Here is a 26,418-nt window from a genome sequence, read left to right as displayed (position 1 = left end):
AGAAGCAGAGTGTAAACAAACCCTCGTGTTTCATGTTGGCCAGTCTTTTCTCATCTGGTGCTGAATATAGGTTTTTCTAGTGTCACGCTTGGCACTGATGGCAGCAGCTCCCCATCTCTGTTAGAAGGTTTTTGAATTGCACTTCAGGGGCATCTTAAATCCCAGCATAGTTAAGAGACTAATTTAGATTGTCTGAGTTACTTTTGGAAAGCCTACAGGGACACTGAACTCTTCTGAACAGGATTTTGTCTCAAATTTTTTAATTTAGTAAAATGCTGGTTCAGATTTAGAAAAATGAAAGAGGAAAATATTTAAATCAGTATTATATAAAGCATTTTTTAAAGAAGTTGTCAATTTCAAACATTTTGACTTTGTTTTCCTTTCAGTTAACAAGCACAAGCCATGGATTGAAACAACCTATCATGGTATAGTTACAGAAAATGACAACATGGTGCTCTTGGACCCCCCTTTAATAGCCCTGGACAAAGATGCTCCTCTGCGTTTTGCAGGTAAAGAATTCATGTGCATTTCTTTTTTAAGAAGTGGAAATGCTTTCTTCATGACAAATGTTACTTAGTGTGTTTTCCCTAACAGTAGCATAATGTTTCAAAGCTTTTAGACCCTAGGAAATGTTTGTGCATGGACCAGAGTTTTTATTTCATATTTACGTCCATAAATATACAGCTGTATCCAAATACCCAGACCAGAGAGTACTCTATATTGTAGATATTCCATGCTTCTTTCAATTTCATGTGTATATGTTAATTTTTCTGTTTTGTTGGGGGCTCTTTCGGTGTGGGTTTTTTTGTTGTTGTTTTTGCATAGTGTCTAACCTTTTCCTCAGTCCTCTGGAGTCCACATCTCACAGTGTTCAGTCTGGGAGTTCTGAAACGAGTATTTTCTTATCATTCTGAAGAGAGTTTTGGGGTTTCTTAGTGTTTTTCATTTGTGTCTTACTAGATTGAAAACAGTAGTTAGCAGAATTAAGATTGTATTTCTTCCATGCAGTATTTGGACTTAGTATTCCTGTAGAAATCTAGACTTTCTGTGATAAGCTTGCTTAGCAGTTTGGGGCATTTTAAAAAATGGATGGCCTCTTCTACCTGAAGAAAAGGCTTTTTCTCCTCTAACAAAGAGTACAGAGAATGGTACATAAGCCATTTGCAAAACGTTAGGCTAACTCTTCACTTTCAACATAGGACTGAGAGATGACAGTTTTCTTACAAACTTCCACAGTAGTTCTCTCTCTGGAAACTACTGTTCTAAGAATACTGTATTCATTAATTGGATGCAGTATTATGGAAGGTACTTTTTTGGTTTGACAAACTGCTAGAAAACTGTGTTTCAAGAATACCATTGGGTATCTACAGGTACTTAAATTATTCGTAGTGGATAACGCAAGCTTAAATTAGATAGTTGCAGATGCTTACTTGGTTGAGTGAAATTTGAGGGCCAAGAACCCTAGTAAAATACCTAGAGGATGTGACAGTAGCCATTTTTAGGAACATTGCTTAGCCTGGCGTCAAGGAGGAGTGATTAAATCAACAGCCATTTGAAAAGTTCAGCATGCTAACTGCATTGTGTGCTACAGTATTATGGCAACTGGGTCACAATTTCTTAAAGTGGTACTTAAAAGTAACAGTGTTGTTGCATTATCGTAAGGCTGTAATTGTCTCCAAGTCTATCTTACAAATTCAGGAAGTTCAGAGATAATGGTAAACCTCTGAAATTCAAACTTTCTCATGCATTGGATACACATGGCAGAGGCTCTTAAATGATCTTAACTGGAAGTAAAACTGCTGTCTATGAACAAAAAAACTTTTCCAAATGAGGAAGCTTGTATTGGGATACATAAAATCCATTAAGTAAAAAGAGGTATAGGAAGGCTGACTTGCGTACTTGGTGATTAGGAGAATATGAATCATCTCTCGCAGTTCTTAAGTGCTTTAAATGTAAGCGCTGGTAGTTTGACAGCATTGAATAGATTTTGAAAATGGCGATTTTATATCTCTTGGTGGATAGTAAAGTTTTCTTGAGTGCTGGATATCATGAAGCTTTAAGAAAGTACTGGCAGATTATCTTCAAATATATTGTCAAACTTGCAGAGGAAAATCCAATGTGAAAGTATCTCTTCAAATGACACTACTTTTCCATTGTGTTGATCTAAATTGTATAAACCTGCTTTCATTTAATGAACTTTTTTACCAACTGGAAGTTGGTTTTATTAAATGTTTGTATAAACATTATATATTTTGGCTTTCAAAACCTAACAATTCTTAAGCAGCAGCAGAACAATGGATTTAAAGTAATTATCTTAAATTCTGAGTATAGCATGCTAATGTTGTAAAGAAATTTTCCTCGATACGACTCTGTTGGATTTAAATTGCGTAAATTTTGAATGACTGTGCTGTGGGAATCTACAAAAGTATTTGTCTACCATTAAATGGAACAATACTTGCATCTGTCTTTGAGGAGGCCAAATGTGGGAGACGTGCTGAATCAGCGTTATCAATTCTAGTTGGTGGTGCTGTAGTTATGTCCTAGGACGGAGAATAGCATTGTTGTTATCCAGCAGCATCTATGTGGGTGTTTAAGTGTGAGAAGCCCATTAGATCAGTGACATGTTTTCACAGCAAAACAAAGCATTTTCAGGATTAAGTGGTTGTTTCAGCCCTAACTGGTATATTCCTACTTATAAATCAAATTTATTCATGCTTCAAAAGGTTGGATATTTTAATTAACTGTGCCCCCTAGCTGAGCTGTGAAACTTTTGAACTGTCTGCAGGTTTAAAATATTTTAAATAGAGCTTTTTGCTTTATTTCAATTTTGAGCGTGTCGAAACATCTTGAAACTAATTTATTTAAATGCTTTGTAGTACATGAACTGTGGGGCAAGTAAAAATAATATTTTATTGCTTTGCTCACTCCGTGCTGTGGGTAGGATCCTAAAATTCAGGTGTGCAAAAATAAGTAGGGTTATATAGACATTTATTTCTAGCGTAATTTGTATGGTTTTACAGCTGAAACGACACACTTCTGAAAACAGAGTTTTAATATAGTCATGCCGGGTTGCCTCATCATGCTGCCCAACGTGTAGAGACCCTATGGAATCAGTGTTTTGTACCGTGATTGTTACAGATCTGCTTGAGAAGACAATGCATATTCTCCTTCATCAGTGAAACTTTTCTATGTTGCAAATTGAGTCATGTCGGAATTTGATCCAAAATTGTTTAGCTGAAAAAATAAAATAAAGGACAACTGCCTTTTCTATTGTACATTAGAGTAATTTGTGTCCAAAATCAGTTTAATGTCTGAAGCTCTCAGTATGGATTTCTCCTTTATTATGCAAAAAGGAATTGAATTTTTATTGTATTTGAAACAAACAATATTGTATCTAGATGCCTTCACATCGCTGAATGTTTTCTGTTATGAGAGTATAACGCAGGGTCTTGCTAGCAAGTTCTTTGAAATGTTTCCCTTGTGGAAGGAAATGTTTCCTTGTTTTTTTGATGTGTCTGTAATAGGATTTTAGTCCCTCTTCCCCCACCCCACCCCTAGAGAAAACCACTTCTCAGCCACAATACTTTATTTTTGCCTTACTAATCTGGCATGCAAGAATTATTTTTGTGGGGGTTAGGAATTTTTTTACTTAGAGCATGAATATGCATAGAGCTTTGAAAATGATCTTGCAGAATCTCAATTCATTCTTTAAAAAAAAATCAAAACCCAAATCCACCAAGCCTTTCTGTCAGCCTTTCCCTGGAGGTGTGTGGGGTTCCCATGTCCCAGTGGGCGAGCACTGATGCCGTGTTTCCACACTGCACCACCAAGCCGTGTTTGTTTAGGGCAGGGAGCTGTGCTGACGTCCTGTCTGCAGCAGGTCTGTGTGTAATGCAGCACTTGGCTGGGTGGTGGTTGTAAAGAAATGATATGTAGAGAAGACGAATGACACTGTGTAATCAAACAGAGATTTTGATCTTGTTACATCCAATGAGCGATTCGATGAGCATACAACAAATATGTCGCACAGCCGGTTGGCAAACCGAAGAGGAATTTTTGTTGCAATAGTATTTCAGCCATTTTTGCATCAAATTTAAGGCATGCATGAAGTGACATTTTGTACCTACCATGCGTACAAATGCAAACTGAAATGGACCTATCGCTAATTGTGAAATTTAAAATTGGTTTGCTTTTTAACAGCATTGTGTGGTACTAAGAAATACTTGTTTAGGAGATGTTCTAAAGGTACTGAAATGGGAGGCTTTCCTAAAGGCTTTCCATGATGCTCCTGTAGACTGCTGTTTGGTTAGAGCTGGGAGAATATACTTCCTCGCCTTCCGTGGAATGGAAATGTAGAGGGATAGCTGACTCCAAAGTCTCAAGAGTGTCTAGTCAAATACTGTATGTCCAGTTTAAATATCTTAAGAACCTTTTTTATAACTATATAATTGTTTTACATTGTTATAACAGTAGAGAAAGAGATAGAACAATAAAAATCAACAAAACCTTAAAATTCTACCAAATCCTCACTGTAATTTGATTGTGCTGCACTAGAAAGGAGAAATACAGAATGCCTTGAGGATACAGGATTACCGTATGTTTTCTGGCTAACTTAAGTTCCACAAACCTGTGTTATCTGTAAAATGAAATGTTTTTTCAACTGTGATTACAGCTGAGTGAAACACAGTAAAGTTCTATCCTAGTTCCGATTTACCTAGCTGAACAATTTCCAATGTATCAAATATAAACTAATCTACAGATTGATCATCATTGTGTTCTAAGATTAGGAATAGTAGAAATTTATTTCAGTAATGTACCTTAACATTAGAATGGAATGAGAAGAAGCGTTAAGCTTATACGACGTAGCATGAAACCTTAGGGAGCATGGTATGGAACTAAGCTTACTTATGGCAATGAAAAAAATTCACTGCCAAGAATTCTGTAATCACAGAAGAGCCATACCTATACTGTATAAATATATGCATTTCATAACTGAGATGAAAATATAATCTGTGTATGGGAATATTAATCTGTAAATTGTCCTATTTGTCTTAAAACAGCTCTGTAACAGTCTGTACTATATTTTTGAGAAAGGAGGGGGAGCTTTAATTTTTTAAATACTTTGTACTTTAGGGGATTATTCCTTTTTGCTTCTTTTCTTTGCAGAGACACTTTGAAGAAGGGAACTTGAAAAGCCTGTTAGGTTGGGAGCTCTGCATTTGCTTGTTTAGGGCATTTATAAGTAACACCATAGTTTTTATGCATTATAACTTCTTCAGTCGCAAGAACCTTGTCTGTGTAGTAAGAAAAGGGCTTTTTGTTAATCTCACTTGTGTGAAGTGACAAATATGGTTGTATCAGGTCAGTTATTGTTCTGAGAAACATCTGGCAGGAATTGAGCTATAGTACACCTTGAACAGAAGCTTTGTACCTTAAAAAGCACCTGGAGACATATGGATATTTACCAGAGAGCTTGCTTACGTCTTATGCTCAGGAGTCAAAAATATAATGCCTGAACTTCCTAGCAGCCAAACTGGTGTTGGTGCCAGAGTTAAAGGTCGCTTCAGATGGTACAGAACTGACCAGTTTTTAAACAGCCTCCCTTTCTTGCAAATAGGTAGTTGCTGTAGTAATACATTTCTCCCCCTTCTCTCCATTATCAGGCTTTCTGCTTTAATGTTCCCTTCCATATATTTTTTTTCCTGTAATCTTAATGTTTCACACAATGCTTGACTCTCAAGGTTAGAGTTGCAGGGCGTAGGTGTACAGGAGTAAGAGATGTGGAGTATTTCAGAGCTCGCAGTTGGAATGTAGCTTCTGGCTAATCAGCAGTGTCAGCCACGAATTTAAGCAGTGTAAAATTTTCTTGAATGATCCTATTGCCAAAACACATTAAAATCCAGGATTATATTTATATCCTGTGTAAGAATAGACTGAAATAAATTATGTGGGTGCCACAAGAGGCAGCATACTTGGTGCATTAAAATAAAGAGCTGATTATAAATCTAGAGATTACCTGAAGTGAGTTTCAGGGAGAACTTAATGAGAGCTATTTCAGAAACTGGCTCCTTTTAAAATGAAGGACTACAAATCATGATACATTGTAAGGTATTTTTCCTCAATTATATTTCTGCTTCAATATTAAACTGTAAATTTGTCTTTTTAAGAAGAATATTTCTCTGTAACTATAGTGCCTCATGTCTTCGTAATGCCACTTTAGAATGGAGACTTGAATAACTTTATTACTGCAAGTTGTTTGAAGTATGTGAGAATTAACAGGAGATCTGCTAGAAGTGATTATAAAGATACAGGTCTGCTTTGTTGTACTGGAATCCAGGTCAAAGATGATGGTAATCAGGAAAAAATAATTGATAAGCTGGATAATATGTAAAAGGTGGTAGTTTGGGGTTTTAACAAATTATGATTTCCAGGGGAGTGAAGAACAGGGTTAACTGTCATTTCATTAAAACTGTGAAACCATTCCAGGTACCTATCACAGTCATCTAATACCATTGTAAAACTCAGTTATATTGGAGATCTCCTTGTAAGTGTGGAAGATCCAGAACACTGTGGAAGCCTGTACTTTTCTGGAGTGGCTGGTGGGGGCAAGGCAGGCTACTCTAGGGCATCTTCAGTACTAGTAGATGAGTATATTTGAGTACCTGAATCTCTTCTGTCCAGCATTACAGTATTTCAGCAGTAGAATAAAATGATAGAAGCCGTTGGTTACTTGTTGAACCTGGAAGAGCAGTATGCTACTAGGAAAATACATGCTGCCTGCCCCATTTCTTACATTTAAAGCTTTTATGTTCATTGGGACCACAATTTAGTGTGTATATTTTTTAATCATGAATTACGGCAATACTGTCAAGTTGAGTTTGACATAGAATTTAAATTTTGTAAATGCTAGGTGTTACAAACCTAGACTGATAAAAATTTATGTGGAAACACAAAAATCTCATTACTTCCCCCCCCCCCCCCCCCCCCGGAACTCAAAACAGGAGTATGAAGTTTTTTCATTGTAGAAACATGGTGGTTTCAGTATAATAGATACAAGCTTGTTTAAATTATTTCATGTGTCTTCTTTAAATAAAATAGTACAAATAAGTTCTGATGAAAATTCTACTTTATGGATAGTTCTTCATCAACATGGAATTTTGAAAATATCTTTCATTTAGTAGTTGGTATTAAAAAAAAGACAAAAAAAAAAACCCAATAAGCCTTTTGATAAATTTATTAAATACTTCAAAATTCTACAAACGACAACCTGGAGTTAAAACATAAAATCATATTTAACATAACTAAAACTCTAAAATCGTAACAGTTACAGCAAATCACCACTGGAATTTTAAAATACAATTTTTCCAAAGCTTTTCTGTGTAATGTGTACATCTTTGCCTTTTCCTTATTTGCTCCCTTTCAACCTTTCCTGTTACTGACTTGGGTTTATCTTTTCTCCCTTTAGAGAGTTTTGAGGTGACAGTCACCAAAGAAGGTGATAAAGGGTTCTTTCTATCCCTTTTATGAATATTAACCTACTAACTTTGGTTATGAAATGGGGAATCAGCACTTAAACAGAAGATCCTGTCATGCTCTTTTGTCCCATTTATTCTCCCAGTTTTTTTCTATTTTAAAATATATTGATAAAAACTGTTATGTAATCAAACCCTTGGTTAGAAATATCTGTAAATCAGACATCCATTTGAACCATTTTGGGATTGTTTTACATTGTATGGACACTGAAGAAGTTGGTTTGGGGCAAATCAGTGTTTTCTAGTATTTTCACTGATAGCTTACTTCTTTGGGACATCTTAAGTTTTTTCATATGCTTTGTGAAGTAATGCTTAACTGCCGAAGCATTATAACACCTTCCCTGCAGTACACTTCCTTCAGTACGTTTAAAATCTGAATCAAACACCTTTTTTTGAAGACCTCTAGACATGTTTACAGTAGGAGTGCGTTCTTGGTACTATGATACCACTGCAACCAGAATAGCAAAATAGTGTTTTCTGTTGATGTAAGAAAATCACCTTTCAAACGTAACAAGTTACACAGGTAAAAACACAGTGTAGGTGATCAAACTGTTTATTGAGTGGCTTTTGTTAGCACAGCTGGGTGTGCTAGGCTCACTCCACAGAACGTGCTGACAGATGGACCTAGCTGTGCTGGCAAGAGGTCTTGTAGTGTAATCGTAGGCTTAGATGTCTTTTAAAATGAGGTACTAGGGACTTCTCTTGCAAGTTTGTTAGGATGAAGAGCTTGAATAGAAAGGAAAGCCTACTAAATCGTTCCATGTGAGAGCTTCCTTGACTAACATATTTGGTCTGTGTTAGTAGATAGCTGTTGAAATGGATGCCTGAGAAGTTGGTATTTCTACCTTTCTCATTCAGTAGTTTATTTTGATTCCCTAATTTTAGCCAGGTACATTGCACAGGAAGACTTTGTTCTTTGATCTGTTGACAGAATTTCTGTAATTATGGTGCTGAACCTGTACTTGAAGCTTTTTCATCCCTTGACTTGTAACTGTGCATTTTAACCTTTTGCTCTGGTCAAAATAAACAAGCTGCCCAGCTACTCCCAGTAGCTTGGCATAGAAGATACTACCAGTGGCCTTGGCTGTATGCTCTCATAAGATCTACTCTTATCCTAGAGCTATCTCAAGTACTCCTGTGAAATGCCTGTCTACATTTCTCTTTTTCTCTTTTGTATTCCTGCATGAATGGATGCAAAGTAAACAAGTTGCTTGGAAGGCAGACGTATGCTTCTTTTTACTAAAGTTCCCAGAAATCACTCATTTTAAAGCACAGTGCTCTTGCTTTGTCCACAGACCCTCACAAACCCTTGGCTGCAAAATATTTGGTTATTTATTTAAAAAATGTGTAATAATTTTGACCAGTTCTAACCCCTCTTACTTTGAATCTGTAGGTGAGATTTGTGGATTTAAAATTCACGGGCAAAATGTTCCTTTTGAAGCAGTGGTAGTGGATAAATCCACTGGTGAGGGAATAATACGCTCTAAAGAAAAGCTTGACTGTGAACTACAGAAGGACTACACATTCACCATACAGGCCTATGACTGTGGAAAGGGACCAGATGGAGCGAATGCAAAAAAATCCCACAAGTAAGTAAATCTGTGGTGGGCTGAGGGGAAGCTTGGTTTCAAGTGGTCTCTTGCTTCATGGTGATTTATGGTCTGTGTATTTAGAGTAAATGTAAACCAGGTGTTAATACTGGAAGACTTTCGTACAATGGTAATACAAATAGCAGCAAAATGGAAATGAACTGTTTTGACATCTCTCTAGCTGTAGTCTAGATGATACTGCTCTATCCCTTGATGTCTCTGAATTTACATTAGAAAACAGCGTGGAGATAGAAGCAGGAAAACTGTTGAAATAGCTAAAATCTGGCTTGAGTTGACATAAAGAGTTGGCATGAGATACCAAGCCTGGACATTGTTTCAGAATTCAGTTTCTAAACCCAAAAAACTGGTCCGAGAAGTCAGTCTATATTAAACTTGACAAAATGGAAAAGGATACATGTTGCTGTCATTTCCAGACAGCCTTGCCAAAAAAAGCGAGGTCAATAGCATAAGGTTAATCTCTGCCTAGATTAAAGAATGGGAACAAAGCAATCTTTAGCTAATCTTTATCTAAAGAAAAAAAACACAATGTAAAATGCTCTCTGGAAAAATCCACTTGAGAATAACTGTTTAACACCCTGGTGTAAACATCTGCAGAGCATGTGGAAGATTACCATTTGTGTGAAGCAAAGAAGGGCATAAATAAGATGAGGAATAGACTAGCAGCAGTCCTCTTGGTGACAAATACAACCTTGTCACTCTGTAGCTGTATGCTTCAAATAGGCAGCAGAAAGTTATCTCCTTAAGGATTACACTTATGGAAAATAGGTATGCCCTTAAACTCTGTTTGATGTTCAGTTTGACTTTTCAAGAAAGATTTCAAGGAGACAGATGGCAACAAATGATTTGTTGGGTTGGCTGGAATTACATTCTTTGTTCAGTTTGATAGTGTACAGTTCCTTCTCCGCACTGTAGAACTTACCTATGATTTTTTTTACTTGTGCTGGTTAATTGAGATCTAAACTTTCTTCTGATGGCCCTAGTAAAAGTGATGGTTATCCAAATTCATGGTTATGTAATGAAGCAGTACAGCTCTAGCAGCATGCTCTGCAACTCTTCTTTTCCGCCAGCAGAATGATGGGTTTCCAAGACCTGCACCTACAAACTGCTGTTGAAATTTCTCTGGCCCATGGCTGTCTGTGTTATGGTTTTTTTGTGGCTTTTGACCATCTTGGAGTTTAGCCCTTAAAGTCAAGAATATAAAGTGTGTTTGGTACAGAAGGCCATATTTTGTGGCATTTATTTAGCACATAGGTTAAAATGAAACCCTGATGCCTTTTTTTTGTTGTTTTGGGGTTTTTTTGTTTTTGTTTTTTAGCATAAGCATTAGAAAAATTTTGCTTTTATGGAAGGACTGTACTGATTGAATTCTTTATTAGTTTACATTCCAGATGGTTTTCATTATTCACCTTTTCTCTTTGGGTATTGACAGAAACTGCATTATTTTCCTGTTCCGTATATACCAGCAATCGGTGACAAGCATGGAAGGACGGAATTCAAGATCCAATCTGTTTGGGATTAGATAGCTAGCTATATGTTGTCTTACAGTGTATCTTCCACTTCTGTGATTCTTCCGTTTAAATTGTCTGATCTCTCATTCCTACATCAAGAAATAAGCCAGTTTTCACTGACTTACACAGCTCAGTATTTTATTAGCAAAAAAAAGCTAATTAAATGCACTTGACTGAGCTCTTAGTCTAAGACCAGTCTTAACTGTCATTCTTGTTCACATGAAATAAAAATTGGGCGTTTATATCAAATACTCGACAGCAGGAAAGAACTAGAAGGATTGTACTGTTTTAACAGAAGTAAAAGCCTGTTTTGTCATAGCTGTATTTTGTTGTATTTCTGTAAAATGGCAGCAATTTAATAGTTGCAATACAAGGGTTTGAATTTTATTTGCAAGTAAACAGGAATAGTAAGCAATAACCTAGAACTACACTGAATTATACAGCAACGCACTGGAAAAACCCACTGCTTTCCTAGTTAGGGTAGTTGAGATTGTTAGTTTTGTTAGTCTTATTGGTCACTTCTTTCCAGGAGCTTAAATTCTGAAGGATAGCTTCATCTGTAAGAGAGGGAGCTGTTTTATCAGATTCCTTGCATCAATAGGAGTTTTGCAATATATAGGAAACTGACCTTTATGTTTTATTTCCAGAGCAACAGTACATATTCAGGTGAACGATGTTAATGAGTATGCTCCTGTGTTCAAAGAGAAGTCATACAAAGCAACAGTTATTGAAGGGAAGAGGTATGACAACGTCTTGAAAGTGGAAGCAGTGGATGCAGATTGTTCACCTCAGTTCAGCCAGATTTGCAATTATGAAATTGTAACTCCGGATGTACCTTTTGCTATTGACAAAGATGGTAAGAATATGATGCAAGACGGAGTGGGAATTACTGTAATTTTCTGCCCTAAGAATGGGGCTTCAAACTGGTCAGCATAAAACTATAGCAAGCCCTTTTTAACCCTTTCCTACAACATAGTTAAATGGAGGTGTTCACTTTAGCAGTTTGAATTGGTAATGAAAAGTGGGATGTCTTTCAATGCCAATACCATGTGCTATCTACTGATGTAAGGAGCAGATGGTGTGTTGCATGTGTGGTGTTTCTTGTAAAATGCTTTTCAAAATAAAGGAAATATGGTAGCTGTATTATGTTTTAAACCAGCTCTTGGTAGGCTTTTTTTTTTTGTTTGTTTTTTTGCCTGTAGTTTCCTATTCTGTATTAGGATAGCTTTTGCTAATTAGCTTTCAAAAATGGGATTCCGTGTGTGCTTTTCACATTTGAGATGCTTATATGTGGCTCTGGAGTTCACAGTATCATGGGTATTGGTTTTGAAGTGTAGTGATCTGTTTAGGTCATTTCCTTTCTGCTGGTGATCTGTGGACCCTTCAAAATCTATAGCCTGCTTCTAGGGGTTCAAGCAAGCTGATAAAGCAAAGCGAAACAGTTTTTAGTGGGCTTTAGTTTGAGGTTTTGGGGGATCTACATTGCCAATGGATAATTTTCATGGGTGTGCAAATTTTTAAAAAGTTAGAGAATCCTGGCATGTGCCAAACAATTTATGTGCCAGTTACCACCTACAAACAGTTTCATTTTGAGTAATATAATATGCTGTAAAGAGCCTGATAAGTATATACCTGCTGTTCTGTGTATGTGCGCTCATCTCTGGATTTTTAAGGATCTGGCCCTGATGTCTGGCATTGAAAAGTCCAATAGTGAAGGGCTAAATCACTTGCAGGTGTGTCTATTAAAGTCTTGGTACCTGTATGAAGTACATAGGTGGTATCTGGATGCATTTAATGCAGCAATGAACCTGAGAAATGAGTAGATACTGATGTCTGATTATTGCTTTTTTTTGTGTCAGGTTATATAAAAAACACAGAAAAGTTAAACTATGGTAAAGAACATCAGTATAAACTGACAGTAACAGCGTATGACTGTGGGAAGAAGAGAGCTGCTGAGGATGTGTTAGTTAAAATTAGCATTAAGCCTACATGCAAGCCTGGCTGGCAAGGTTAGTTTGATCTCCTTCCTATCTGCTTTTAGCATTTGCCAGTGCCTTCAGTGAAACATGAGAGATTTTTAATATTGTTTCTTTGGATAAATATACAGGTTGGAGCAAAAGAATAGAATATGAGCCTGGTACTGGTTCATTAGCTCTCTTCCCTGGTATGCGTTTGGAGACGTGTGATGAGCCAATAACTTCAATTCAAGCAACAGTTGAACTAGAAACCAACCATATTGGTAAAGGCTGTGATAGAGACACCTACTCTGAGAAATCCATTCACAGACTCTGTGGTAAGAATGCTTTTGTTAGAATAAAGTGGTCTCTCTTGCTTATTAGTTTTTCTTTGAACATTACATTAGACAAATCAATGAGTAGATAGGGTCTTCATTTGCATGTAGTTTCCTCCAGCTTTTTTCATAGCAGGCAATAAAAAGCATGAAATTGGCTGAAGGTGACTTTTAAAATAATTCTCAAATGCAGTAAAGAATCTATTCTGCCTCTCTACTAGCTTATATAGGCTAACAATTTCCATCACATGAGATTCATGTTCAAGAACTGAAAGAATGTTATCTGTGCGGAAGGGTATAGCCATTAAAACCTCTTTGTTTTTCTGAGGCATGATGGATATGAAGGATGCAATGTAAGAAATACACGGTGAAAAACTAAGTGACAAAACCAAGAAAGTGTGGCTTGGAAAAAACAGTTTACTTGCATCAGTTAAATTTATACTGTGCTTGCCCTAGCCATAAAGGGCACCTTGGCATCCACGTATGCTGCAGTTAAAGGTCTTACGAAAAGTTTATGAATCCTTTGTAGCTGATATGGAAGACCCGAGATTACAGGAGAAATTATCACTGATGACTTAGGTCTTCAACTTCAGTTGAAGTTACTTGAAAGTGTGAATACGGTGTAACCCTAGAGACCCAGGCAATTCCTAAGCTATTCCCTGATGACGTCACTGTGACATTAATGATTTAGGCTTGAAGTGGGGAAAAAACCAGCAAACCAAGTACCTGCTGGGTATCATTGTTCCTGACTGTGATATTATTAGACAGTGATCGAGGAGGTGATGCTTATGCAGCCCTCTTCAGCTGCATGGATATTGGTCTTAGAACTAGTACAGTGTCAAGAGAAGGGCATCATGACAAGTGGTATTAATGTAATGGTTCCTGAGATAGAGGCAAAATAAGGTTGTACAGCTGTAGAGGTAGTAAGCAGAACAATTTCAGTGAGATTAGTTGTCTACCGAGAAGTTAAATTTATGGAAGTCATCATGATATTAGATGTCTATTCTTAGTGCCTCATTATTTAGAGGGAGAATCGCATGATGTGTGATGGTAGTGCATAATCCTGACAGTTGGTGCTGAAAAATTAGTGCTCAGAAAAACAGCTTGGTTTGAAACTAGCGGTGATCTTTTTAGTTTCTACCTTTTTTTTCATTTGAGTGTTTTTATTGTAGGTGCTTCTTCTGGCACTGCTGAGCTACTTCCCCCTCCAAGTAGTGCTGCTAACTGGACAATAGGCCTTCCTACTGATAATGGTCATGACAGTGACCAAGTCTTTGAATTTAATGGCACACAAGCTGTGAAGATTCCAGATGGCGTTGTCACAGTCAATCTAAAAGAGCCCTTCATGATTTCAGTATGGATGAGGCATGGGCCTGGAACCAAAGAGAAAGAGACAATTCTGTGCAATTCAGACAAGACAGGTTTGTCGATACCTCAAATATAAACAGTCATTGTTTGGTTTTGTTTGTTTGCTTTTATATGCTGGGGCAGCATATGTGAGAACCTTAAGTTTTTTCTCTAGGTTAGGTTTTTCTTGGAAGTGAAATGAATTGGACTGTAAAAGTCACTCTTTGTTGTGCTTACCTATAGGCATGGCCTTAGATTATCTAGTTTCAGATTGGCAGACTTGTTTTTCTAATTCTATTTCAGTTTACATTATGCGTTTCTTTTTGCCATGGTAGATGACTTATTCTGGCAATGCAGTCTCGATTTTGCATCTCCAAACATAGCTTTGCTCTTGATGCTGACTAAAACCATTAAGATACATATACCAGGTTTGGTGACAGCATTTGCTACTGTATCTTTTTTTTCTAGAAGGAGGTAATTTCTCTTTCTCCAGTGATGAAGTTTTTTTTTCACCCTGTGCATAATTTCAGTCTCTGTGAATGCTACAGACACAGTAATTTTGAAGATGCTATTAATAAGAAGGAAATCTGATAACCCTGTTTCCATGATTGCTGTCTAATGGGGGTAAAAGAATTCTTGTCTTTGTTAGCTGGAGCAGTGGATTTGTTCAGTGTATTAGAAAGATACGTTATTTAAAATGCTGCTAGGTTTTTCAAAGGAAACTATGTTTAAAATATTTTAAATTTTATTTGAAAACAAGAAAGATTTAACAGTATTTTGTAATATCCTAAAGGCGTTTATTTGAACAGGAGAAAAGTGACTGTCATTCAGAACCGGGTACAAATGTTCTCCTCTTTTTCCCTATCTTCACCCATTCCTCTTAATCAAAATCCAAAACTTTGGATTCATGGAAGTAAGTGAACTGGAGAAAAAAGGCAAATTTAAATACAGTTTTCCCTGTTTTAAAGTACACGGGAAGCAGACCTTCCTTTTTTATTCCTTGGTTTGACTTAACCGTATAATTTTTGCAACAGGTAGTTTCTGGTAGTATAAATACTGTTGCCTTCATTTCAATGGTATATTATGCAATATTGAAAGACTGGAACTGGGTTTGTTGGAGGGGGACAATTTTGAATATATTGCGCTGGAACAATACAGTCAGATTTAATGCTGTCAGGCTGAAAGATTGACATGATTTTGGTATTTTTTCATTCCCTCCTTTCTTGACTCATCCATGCCATGGAAGGGATGACGTAGCTAAAATGTTTCTTTTCCTTATTCTTACCTGTTTCTCTAGCATCTCACCTTTGTATTTATTTTAAATGATAAATCCTTTAGAGCTATGACTATATAGTTTTCTCTTAGGAAAGCATGTCCAGCTGTCATCATGTGTACGTGTTCCAAGACAGTACTTAGATGCAGCAGAAGCTGCTCATTTGTAACAAAAAAGCTCCTCTATTTCCAAATAGATCTTTTTCTTTTTCTCCTGCTGACAGGTTTATTTCCCTGAGTCTTCAGTCCTATGCCTTGATTTGGGTTGGATTTGGAGGTAGACATGTCTGTCTGTTGTACAGCATATTACTCATGGGTTCTTCAAGAATGTTTGCCCTAACTACTGTTACAAATGTTTCGCATTCCTCTTAACGTGCCTGATTTACTTCTACATTTGTTTCTTCCTATCAATTGCTTGGGGATTTATGTATCAAATTACAGAACAGATGAATTTTGTGGAGTTCTTCAGGTTTACAGAAAACAATAATGTTAATTAAAACTCTTGTGCAGATATGAACCGGCACCACTACGCACTCTACGTACACAACTGCAGACTTGTTTTCCTCTTCCGCCAAGATCCTTCAGAGGGAAAAACATACAAACCTGCTGAATTTCACTGGAAACTAAATCAAGTAAGTTTGGAAGGACAGTTGGTAGGATGTTAGAATGCAGGGAAAACCATCAGAGACTAAACTCCCTGACAGTATAATAATTAATAAATACTTTTTGCAACTCCAGACTTGTGATGTCAGGTTTTATAGAACCCAACAATACTTATTTTATTTGTGATCAAGTGCCAGAGATAGATTCTGCTATACCTTTTTGTCTTGAATGTAAAATACTGCTTCAGTGGTTTTATTAAACACAGTGGGATACTCATGAAATAAAGTACAAGTCATTGTCCTGAGAGGTAGGAAAATGTGGATTTATATGTGAAAGTGCAATGTCAGTCTTTTAGCTGTGATGTCAGTTATCTTTACTAAATACACTGTAAGGTAGTGTGCATGAGAAAACAGGAAGTATTCCAGTTTGTTTACAGCATTAAATTACTTCTGAGCATGCAACATTTTTGCAGATCAAAGTGTTAATAGGGTAACAGAAGAATTTATCTTCTTAATCCTTTTTCACACTGAGATAAAATTTGTGACTTTTTACACATTACAAGTGGTAGCTACAAATCAGTTTCCTTAATTAGATTTTACGCCACAAAAATAGAGTTAATAGGTCTCTGAGGAATGCAGGTACTTTCTGCTTCCTATTTGGAGAGGAGTCGTCTGTTTGTATTCTTTGTCATGTATTCTTATTTTAGATTTGAAAGTGAAGGCTGTAATAACTAATCTTCATTTTGGTCCTGCTCGGATCTGCAGCACTTAATGTGTATGAATTCATTATATTTATGATCATGAAGAGTGAGGCAGAAGGGACTGAATACTTTGTGTGCTTTTCCAGCCCTCTGGATCTGAGTGATAAAGTAACCCTGTATATCTGTAAATTTATAAAGGTTCTTTTAGTTGCTGTAGGTTGCTATTACAGGTCTGTTTTGCCAGTTACCTAAACAATGAGTTACTTTCTAACATACGTAACTATATCCTGTTTTCTGTGCAGAGCAATGTATGCTGTTTTAATGGTAGAATGCCCATATATGTCCTTATGGGAAGATCATTACTTTCCAAAAACTAATCAGATTTCACTATAAATAATCCTGTCGTGGAAGGCTTTTTTCCTATTCAAAATGGTCATGTTGTTCTCTAAATAGTCCCTCTCAGCAAATACAGGTCCTTTGTCAAGTAATGTTGTATTATAACGGTATTTCAGAATGTGTGTGCATGTAGATACGTAGTTTTAAATTGAAATATGCTGTTACTAGATATTATAAAAATTAAAGGAACAGAAATGCATGCAGCTTTCTATATTGGCAGTAGAAGAAAAGAAACTGTAAATGTTTGAGAGTTGGTTTGCTTTTTTCAGATGTGTGCCATGTGTGTGAAACATAAAGTGTGTCTATACAGGCTTATAGGTTGTTCATATGTCTGCATGTATGTATATGCAAAATGTGCATCAGATCAGTTATTCAGCTGTAATTAAAAAAAAAATTAAAGTAGAATTTTTAAAACTTTCTTTACTCAGGTGTGTGACAAAGAGTGGCATCATTATGTCCTCAACGTTGAATTTCCTGCAGTAACTCTTTATGTAGACGGTGTTTCATACGATCCTTTCCCAGTGACTGAAGATTACCCACTTCATCCTTCAAAGATAGAAACGCAGCTAGTAGTTGGAGCATGTTGGCAAGGTAACTATTTACAACCGTTAATACATCTAATTAACTTTTTTTTTTTAATGAAACTTTTGTGATTAGCCTAGAAGTACATAGCAGATCTTTTTAGTGCATGAAAGGTAACTTTTGTCTTTTGCAGATTATTTTTGCTCCTAGCTAGTATCACGTATTTCCCCTTTTAGTCATTTTTCCCATGAGTGTTTTTTTGCTTGTTGGCCACAGGTGTGTATGAAATACGAAGCTATTCACCAAGCAGCGTTCCATCAAAGTGATTTTTGTGGTAACCATGGGAATATAGATAGCTTATTTTTGATAACAGTTGTAAGAGTACATCATATACTTCACATTACTGAGCAGAACACTTAATGTCAAGTAGGTTGAAAAGCATATTGTAGAAAACGCATTCTCATAAATGGAAGCATGACCAGCAGACAATACAGCTAAGCAACACAGTGATGCTGTCTCTTGGATATTTTACCATTTCTGCTTATAAAAATAAACATAGAAAGCATCTGATTTATTGTATGCAGACTATGGCCTAAAACAAGATATTCTGCAAGCTGTAAAATGCTGATCGATGTGCTTTAATAGTTGTGAAACATACTCTTCAAAGCTTGAGAAAAAGGAGAAGAATGCATTTGAACATGGAGGCTGATTACTGGAGATCTTTGTAACAAAGCTCTTGCTTCCCAGTCCTGAACTGAAGTGTTTGCTTGCTGATTAAATTAAACCGTGACTGGTATAAAGCTGATCTTTTTGGTCAGGGATAAAACAGTGTTAAATCATTCATGTTTTATTGTAGTTCAGAATATAGGCTGTAGTTGCAGTCTGCAATAATGCATAGAAGTAGCTTGTGACTGAATGACAAATGGGAAGTGTCGAGACATATTATTCAAATTAACAGTCTTCTGTCTTATAATGTTTCTTTTTCTCTTTAAGTTTTAAGGCTTTGAAATGTGAATGTAGGTTAAATTATCAACATATCCTCTCTATCAAATTTACTGTTTTGTGACAAGTTCACTGTCTTCCAGTATTAATGTTATTTCAGTGCTAAATTCCTTCTGTTGTCCCTTCCTTTTGAGTCAATTAATTACTTTCTCCATAATTCATCTCATTCTGTTTGTGACTTTCCAACTATCTCTTCTAGCTCAAAGGGAAACTATAGTGGCTGGTTTTCAAGAAACCGGAGCTTGGAAACTCTGTTCCAGCTAAGTGTATGGATTGTTTAATGGCTTCCATATACATTCTGCATCTTAACAAAAGCATATACATTTAGTTTAAAAACTCCCGTGCTTTCATATTGGCACCATTATATGATTCTTTAATTTCTTCTGACGTAAATTTTCTTTTTAATGGCAGCAGACTGAAATAGGAGCATTAAAATCTGGAATACAAGAACTTGAGGTGCTACCTTTTAAAATTCCACCAGAAGCCTGATTTTTAGGGGATTAGAACACAGGGGAAAAAAGTATGCCAAAGGAGTGAAGTTAGTGCTTAAGGCCATCCTCTTTGTCTTACCAAGATTTTAAAATAAATCAGGCTGTTCTAAGTTATATATACAGCTCACCTCTAAGGAGAGAGAGATTTTATGCTTTTGAAAAAATTCTTTTAACATTTCTTTTAAAAGACTAAAAGCTGGTTTTCTATTTTGCTGCTCCCGCCCCCCGCCTCAGGTGCTTCCATTTGGTAAATTGACTGCTTAATACATATGATACTATTATGATAAAAAAATCTGTGTCAGTAATGGCTCCTTTTGATCAGCATTTAATACCTTTTGGTGATTTGCTGATAAAGGCTGGATCTCGCCTTAATTTCCCCTTTAGTAGTTGGGAGAGGAGAAAATAAATTGAGCCAGTTGATAGACTTGTATCTCATTACTAATAGGGGTTTGTGTGAAATTGGGTATCTGTGGTTAAAGTGTTCTCCAGCGTGACTGTTTTTACTGCAGCCTGTGTTATGGGGCTCTTCAGGTTGTCTTGTCATGAATGTTATGTTCTTGTAACAATATAGTAATACTTCTTTCCTGCATTGCAGCTATTAGGGTTTCAAAGAACTCATAATCTTTGAGAAGCTGGGTCAAGGATAAGCAGACTTTTGGGGGGAAGTGCTGCCATGTATTTTCTGTGATAAGAGAGTTTGCCAAATTGTAACTACTTGGTTCTTTCCCTATTGTCCTATTCTTTGTCTTGCTTTTCTACAGAATATACAGGAAATGAAAATGACAATGAAACTGTGGCTGAGACCTCTGCAGGTTGCTGGAGTTTTTTCCCTACTGTTTTATTTCATTTTTAAGCCAAGACATTGCTTCATCTCGCACACAGCATGAAATGCAGGCATTGCGTTCGGGCCATTGACCTTCACATAATCCTCTCCTAGGCTTGTTTCTTCATTGTGCTTCTACTTCCAGAGCTTCATCAGCTGATTTTTTTTGCTTGTTTGGTTTGGTTTGGTTTGGTTTTTGGTGGTTTTCTTTGGTTGCACCCAAATGCACATCCATGTACAAGTCTGCAACCATTGTGATTGCAGTCAAGTGGTGTAAAATAAGTTGCTGATGTAAAATATCAGCTATAAATTTCTTTCATCCAGTTTCGTTAAAATATAAATGCACCTCATCCTATATAAGTATATGTGTATGTAGGTATGTGTGTGTATCGCAAAATTATTCAGTAGCTTGGGAAGGACCTCTGGAAGTCAGGTAGCTCTGCTCCCCAATCAAAGCAAGACCGATTTCATATTTAGATCAGGCTGCTCTTAGTAACTCAAAGACAGACCTGTAATTTACAGTGGATACTCACTTGATCAGAAATTGATATCAAGTTCTAATTACAGTGAATGGGCTTAAATCTTTGGCTACCAGGTATTTCAGGTTGGCTACAGGGTTTTGTTTTCTTAGAAATTTTTAGTGGTAGTTCGGTGGATTTTGTGTCTTGAGTTGAGATGCTTAAAATTAGTGCATGTTTCTAAAAGTGTATTCAAGATACATACTCTTTCTGTAAAGTTTAAGAATTCCTGGAATGGTCTAGATATAATTGACAAGAGATTTCTAGCTGTGCGTCAGTTTTAATTGGGCAAGGTGGTAACAGTATCCAGGGGCTAGAAACTGGAGCTGTACAAATGTAAACTGGAAATTATGTAATTTGTAACAGGACAATTCACTACTGAAAATTCTATCAAGTTATGCTAGGGATCTTTTATCACTTAGAATCTTTAAAACAAGCTTAGACATCTTTCTAAAAGTCTGGTAGCTTAGTAAGTGATTACCTTAAAATACAAATTTCTGGGTGGTGTTCTGTGGCCCCCATTATTTATCAAGATGGACTAGGTGATCGTTGTGATGTCATCTTCAAATTCTAAGCAATAAGGGGCTTATTTGGTTGCAATTCGTTGGACTTAACTTGGATATCTAAGAAAGAGTTACCTGAGTTTAAACGGCTTGCTTGAGTCCATATAAAGAAAAAGGTACCTTGAAAGGGGAGCAATTAACTTAGACACCTTTTTCAGAATGAGCTGAATCACTTTGTGAAGTTTCTTTCTGTCCTTTGAGTGTAAAGAGAGCCTGTAATGATCAGTTTGGATGTAGGTAACTAACATCTAGGGGAACGATGTTGTCGTCTGCTATCCTGATGGGCTTTGCCTGTTTTGTACAGAACCAACTAGTAGGAGGCGTTACCTCAACAGGAAGATTCAGGTTTCATAGTTCATCTCATTGGTTCTGTCTGTCATTTCTGAAGAACACCACCTCGCTGTATGGGCGATTTATTTTGAAATGTTTGTTACGGAAATATTAGCTGTAGTTTCACAGTTCAAGATGGCCACTCCTGTTTTGAAGGCCATATGCATGGTGAACTGTTTCTTTCTTTATGCTTGAACATATAATCACAAGGTTAACACCCAGAATGGATAAAAACTAACCTGCATGTATATAATACTTTGTGGTACCAGAAGGCATATTTGTTGTTTTACAAAAGTAAAAAAAAGCGAAAAGAATCAAAACATACAGAGATTTTTCCTTCCTCCCTTTATGAAGGTGGCGAACTCCACATGGCTCAGTTTTTCCGAGGCAATCTGGCAGGTTTGATGATTCGTTCTGGTAAACTGGAGAACAAGAAAGTGATAGATTGCCTATATACTTGCAAGGAGGGACTGGATTTGCAGATGGCTGATGGTGTTGGCAAAGGCGTGAAGGTAAAGTTGCATGTGAATAAAGGGGAGCATGTATATTGCTTTGCTGATAATAGTTACAAGCTTTGCTGGCAGTTAATAGGGGTGTCCCAAATAAAACAAGCTAATCTATTGTGACAGTTTGCATTAAAGTTACATGACAACTAGGAAATCTTTCTTGTGTAGGCAGGGCCTTAGTGGAGTTTAAGAATGAAAGTTACTGTGTTCTCTTTAAGTCTTGAAGAGAAATTCCATACTTGTAAGCCTCTCTGTTTTACCAGCCGTACCAGGTTGTCTAATAAAAGATAGAGATTCTTAACAAGCAGCTTAGTAGAGTGAGACCAACTTGCGTGCCTTTTTTTAGTAGCAAGGGTATGTGAACAGAGGTAGATTTCTCCTTTATATTAGCTGTGTCTCTTCCATATTACTAGAATCTTCACATCAGAACTATGATAAGTGCCTAGATTTTTTCTTAAAGAGCAAAACACTAAATATATTCAGCTGGAATAAGGGAAGTGAACAGGGAAGTTAGACTGTGTACTACAAGGCCAGTAAATAATGGCTTTATTGCTTTGATTACAAATGTAATTATCCTAGCATTTACCAGGCAAAGCAGTGCTGAACTTCCGGTTTTAAGTACCAGATCATGTTACTGTCTGGGTATTCCCTTAAATGTTTTTTTCTGTTGTTTCAGATCCACATGAACCCAAGTCAGTCAACACTGACCTTAGAAGGAGATGATATTGACAGAGTTGATAAGGCCATGCAACACATTTCCTATCTGAATTCTCGCCAGTTCCCAACACCTGGGATTCGGAGGCTTAAAATCACCACTGTTGTCAAGTAAGTCCTAGTGCTGAAATAATGCGTCACTGTACAGTGGATACCGAAGCCTGGAACGATGTTCATGTATCTCAGTTGTGATAAACAAAGGAGTCTTGCTCTAGGTAACCATCACACATTTGAATACGGCAAATGTTTTCTACACCAGCGCTCTGTTTTCTTCCTGAGAATGTAGTAAGGAGTATGTAAGATAGGGAGGAACTTATTGCAAGGGTATGCTGTGAGTATGTCTCCAGTATCACAGCCTTCATTAAAGGTGTTATCTGTGGCTGTTAGTCATAGCATAGAAAATGGGGCCAAATGTTAACTGTAAGTAAAAATTAATTGTAAGATTGCTCCCTTGGTGGGGAATTCTTACTTTCCAACGCAGCTGATGAATTTATCTAAGGCTCTTGGGTCTGACACAGAGCTTTTTAAAAATTTATAAAGCAATTACTCTGCATAATTGTACCTCCCTCTCAAACAGCCTCCTTGACTGTGCAAAACTGCTTCTGTATCTCATAGATGTTTCAATGAAGAGGCTTGCGTCTCCATTCCTTCTGTGGAGGGATATGTAATGGTCTTGCAACCAGAGGAACCAAAAATCAGCCTTAGTGGCATCAACCATTTTGCTCGCTCTGCTTCAGAGTTTGAGAGTTCTGAGGGTGTTTCCCTCTTTCCTGAGCTTCGCATAATAAGCACCATTACACGGGAGGTGGAGCCAGAAGGAGATGGAGATGAAGATCCTACAGGTAACATCCTTTTCTGCTTAGGACTGTTGCCCACCCTCACCCCATTCAATGATCACGTTGGAGGATCTTCCTCTTGCAGAGAGGCATGGATTTGTCTTTTAATACAGAATCTAGCAGGGGAAAAGAAGGTGTATATCTCTTGTGAGAAGGTGTAGATACTCTGCTCTGGGCTAACAAAAATTTACCTGGAAATGGTAGTAAGCCCAGGCCATTATCTTTATGTAAATATCCCTTATTTGTTGGTTGTTTTTTTTAAAATCATTATTTCGTGAATACTTGCTCTCTTTACTTCAGGCCCAAATCTTAATAGTTGTTCTGGAAGAAGAGTTGAGTTTGCATGTGACATTTTATAGCTCCTTGGGCTCTTGTCTACTTCACCTTCGTTTCTGCTTACCTCTTTGGCTTTTTGTCTGCTTTTTAGTCCAAGAGTCTTTGGTATCTGAAGAAATCATGCATAACCTGGATACGTGTGAGGTGACAGTGCTAGGAGAGGAACTAAATCAGGAACAAGAAAGCCTGGAGATTGACATGACACGATTACAGCAGAAAGGCATTGAGATGAGTAGTTCCAACCTGGGCATGATAATTACAGGTAGGGGTTACTACTGCTTCTGGTCTTTTTGTAGGAAGAGTCTGAAGACAATGATAACAGGAACAGTGTGCTAGAGAGATGGTTTGTAACACCGTACTCCAAATACTTTGTTTTTGACTAGAATTTCAAGCTCCGAGGTGTTACAACTATTTTGTGGAAAGCTGTGATTCTAGAAAATACATAATTCTAGAACCTCCTTTCTGTTCTTATCTCGTGTCCCAAATTGCAGGTTACCTCTGCACTGCGGAAATGAAGTACACTTTGCCCCAGAAAAGGCTTGTTCCTTGCACAGATAATCCAGTGCCTAGGAGCATGCATTATTCCTTTCTATTTTATATTCAGAGTATGTTCGATGTATTTGAAAGAAAGACTCCCAAAATCCCTTTAAAGACTAACTGGGTCTAGGATTTTATCACAAAACCAATCCACAGAATTTCGGTGGAGCCATATCTATGCGTGTCTATGGTGTTACCTTTTTTCTACTAACTGAAAATCTGTCAGCCAAGAAAACTTACTTGAAGAAAGGGCATAATAGTTGTCAAGTATATGATGTCGTACTAGTCTTTTGCAAAGTAATTGTTTTACTTGTTTATTTCTCTCCACAGGGGTTGATACTATGGCTAGTTATGAAGAAGTTTTGCATTTGATACGCTACAGAAACTGGCACACTGTTTCTCTCTTTGACAGAAAGTTCAAATTAGTCTGTTCTGAGCTTAATGGACGTTATGTCAGCAATGAGTTTAAAGTGGAGGTATGTAAGCTAATCTGATCACTCTGAGAAGTTTTAGAGCATGGATGGCTAGGAGGATGGAAGTTGTTGTCTCAGCTGATAGATAATTGATCAATTACTGATTTAGATTTTTGTCCTGTAAATAAATATTAGTAAACACATGCATTTCAGGCTGTATTTTATATATAAATGTGTTCTTAATCCTACATTTCAGCTTTAAATAAGGCTGCCTAAACAGAGGTGAAACTGTTGTGTTGTAGAAGAAATAGTATGGCTAATGGAAGTGTGAAGGTGAAAAGGTTGAATTGGAAAGGCAGCGTATTAATTCAGAAAACTAGCAAGTAGACTAAGAGTAGTGCTACCAGAGACTTGAGTGGCCTTCATGTATAACTCCTAGGATTCTGCAAATGAACTTGCTGGGCCCTTTACTGTTTTGCTTGTGTGATGCTTAAATCGCTGATGCTAAGGGCTTATGTAAGAGCACAGTCAGGCTAAAATTGTATTTCCTCTGCAGTAGAGTAAAGGTTAATTATTACTTAGTATGCTTATGTCAAATATATGGAGGTACAGCAGAAGAAAACATAAAGGGCACTAAAATTTCAGGTGCTGGAATGTGAAGTTATATATATTGAGAAGGAACTGTCATGTATCTCTGCATCTTTCAGCTGTGAGCTGGTATTTCTACATTTTGAAGCTGACCAAAGGGATGACAGTAAAGTTAATTGTATTTACCACTAGTTGGGTGGTTATGGTGTGCTGGAGAGCCTCCTGTGTTGCAGAATAGAAATTTTTGTATTAAGTAACGTGGTTTTGTTTCCTGAGGAAATTCTGTGAGCCTGAGTTGGGATCTTACCAAACTGTTGAACTGCAAATGCTTTCCTTGTTCTGTAGTAAACGTGCTCTCTTCCTGTTGTGCAGCTGGTCAGGTGCCCTGTATCACAGTGTTCCACCACAGGAGGGGTATATTTAGCTCTGCTTGTTTGGCAAGGAAACATGAAATACGCTGTGCAAATCATGAGCTTGCAGTTGTACCTAAAAGCCAGTTATGCTAAGTGTGGGTTAAACTTTTAAAAATAGGGTTTTTTTCTTAACCCTTTGACTGTAATATGGATTTTTTTTCTTTGCTATTAGCTGAAGATATACAGCAGAACAGGAAAAGATGGGAATGAAGAAAATGTAATTCATGGTTACATATCTTTGTATATACTGTTATTTCAGGATTAAAATGGATGGCTACCAAATTTGATCATAAACTGGCTTTATCTGTTTTATTCTGAAATACTGGTGTCTGTACACAAACTTGCCAGGCCAACTAAAACAGATTTGAGAGCTGTGAAACTGAAGGGTTTTGTGACAAGAAATTATAACATATGAGGAGCTACTGATTGGGATGATTGTCCCCTGAGACAAGCCATTGCTGTGTTGAAGGAGAATTGGATGTCTGCTCTGGGAAATAGATGTGATTTTTTTTTCTTTCTTTCTCTCTATTTCTTCACAAGTAAACTGTTGCATTGCTGGAGTTTTAAC

At 37.0% G+C, this 26,418-nt stretch overlaps 1 protein-coding gene across 4 annotated transcripts in view; it reads left to right on the top strand.

Moving 5' to 3' along the window:
• Window positions 1-26,418, top strand: part of CLSTN1 (calsyntenin 1) — a 40,764-nt gene that overhangs the window by 9,958 nt on the left and 4,388 nt on the right. Inside the window, exons 2-16 of one of the 4 annotated variants that reach the window (XM_052793585.1) lie at window positions 387-509; window positions 7,466-7,495; window positions 8,926-9,121; window positions 11,298-11,506; window positions 12,510-12,659; window positions 12,758-12,943; window positions 14,113-14,361; window positions 16,070-16,191; window positions 17,687-17,849; window positions 20,035-20,085; window positions 21,862-22,019; window positions 22,690-22,838; window positions 23,343-23,569; window positions 23,991-24,161; window positions 24,767-24,912. In XM_052793585.1, the coding sequence (XP_052649545.1) occupies window positions 387-509; window positions 7,466-7,495; window positions 8,926-9,121; window positions 11,298-11,506; window positions 12,510-12,659; window positions 12,758-12,943; window positions 14,113-14,361; window positions 16,070-16,191; window positions 17,687-17,849; window positions 20,035-20,085; window positions 21,862-22,019; window positions 22,690-22,838; window positions 23,343-23,569; window positions 23,991-24,161; window positions 24,767-24,912 (2,330 nt within the window). The remainder of the gene's footprint in view (window positions 1-386; window positions 510-7,465; window positions 7,496-8,925; window positions 9,122-11,297; window positions 11,507-12,509; window positions 12,660-12,757; window positions 12,944-14,112; window positions 14,362-16,069; window positions 16,192-17,686; window positions 17,850-20,034; window positions 20,086-21,861; window positions 22,020-22,689; window positions 22,839-23,342; window positions 23,570-23,990; window positions 24,162-24,766; window positions 24,913-26,418) is intronic. The other 3 variants (XM_052793586.1, XM_052793587.1, XM_052793588.1) reach the window with 3 other exon arrangements.

The sequence above is a fragment of the Harpia harpyja genome, chromosome 7 (genome assembly GCF_026419915.1).
Source record: "Harpia harpyja isolate bHarHar1 chromosome 7, bHarHar1 primary haplotype, whole genome shotgun sequence".
NCBI lineage: Eukaryota > Metazoa > Chordata > Aves > Accipitriformes > Accipitridae > Harpia > Harpia harpyja.
This window is presented reverse-complemented; position numbering and strand designations above follow the sequence as displayed.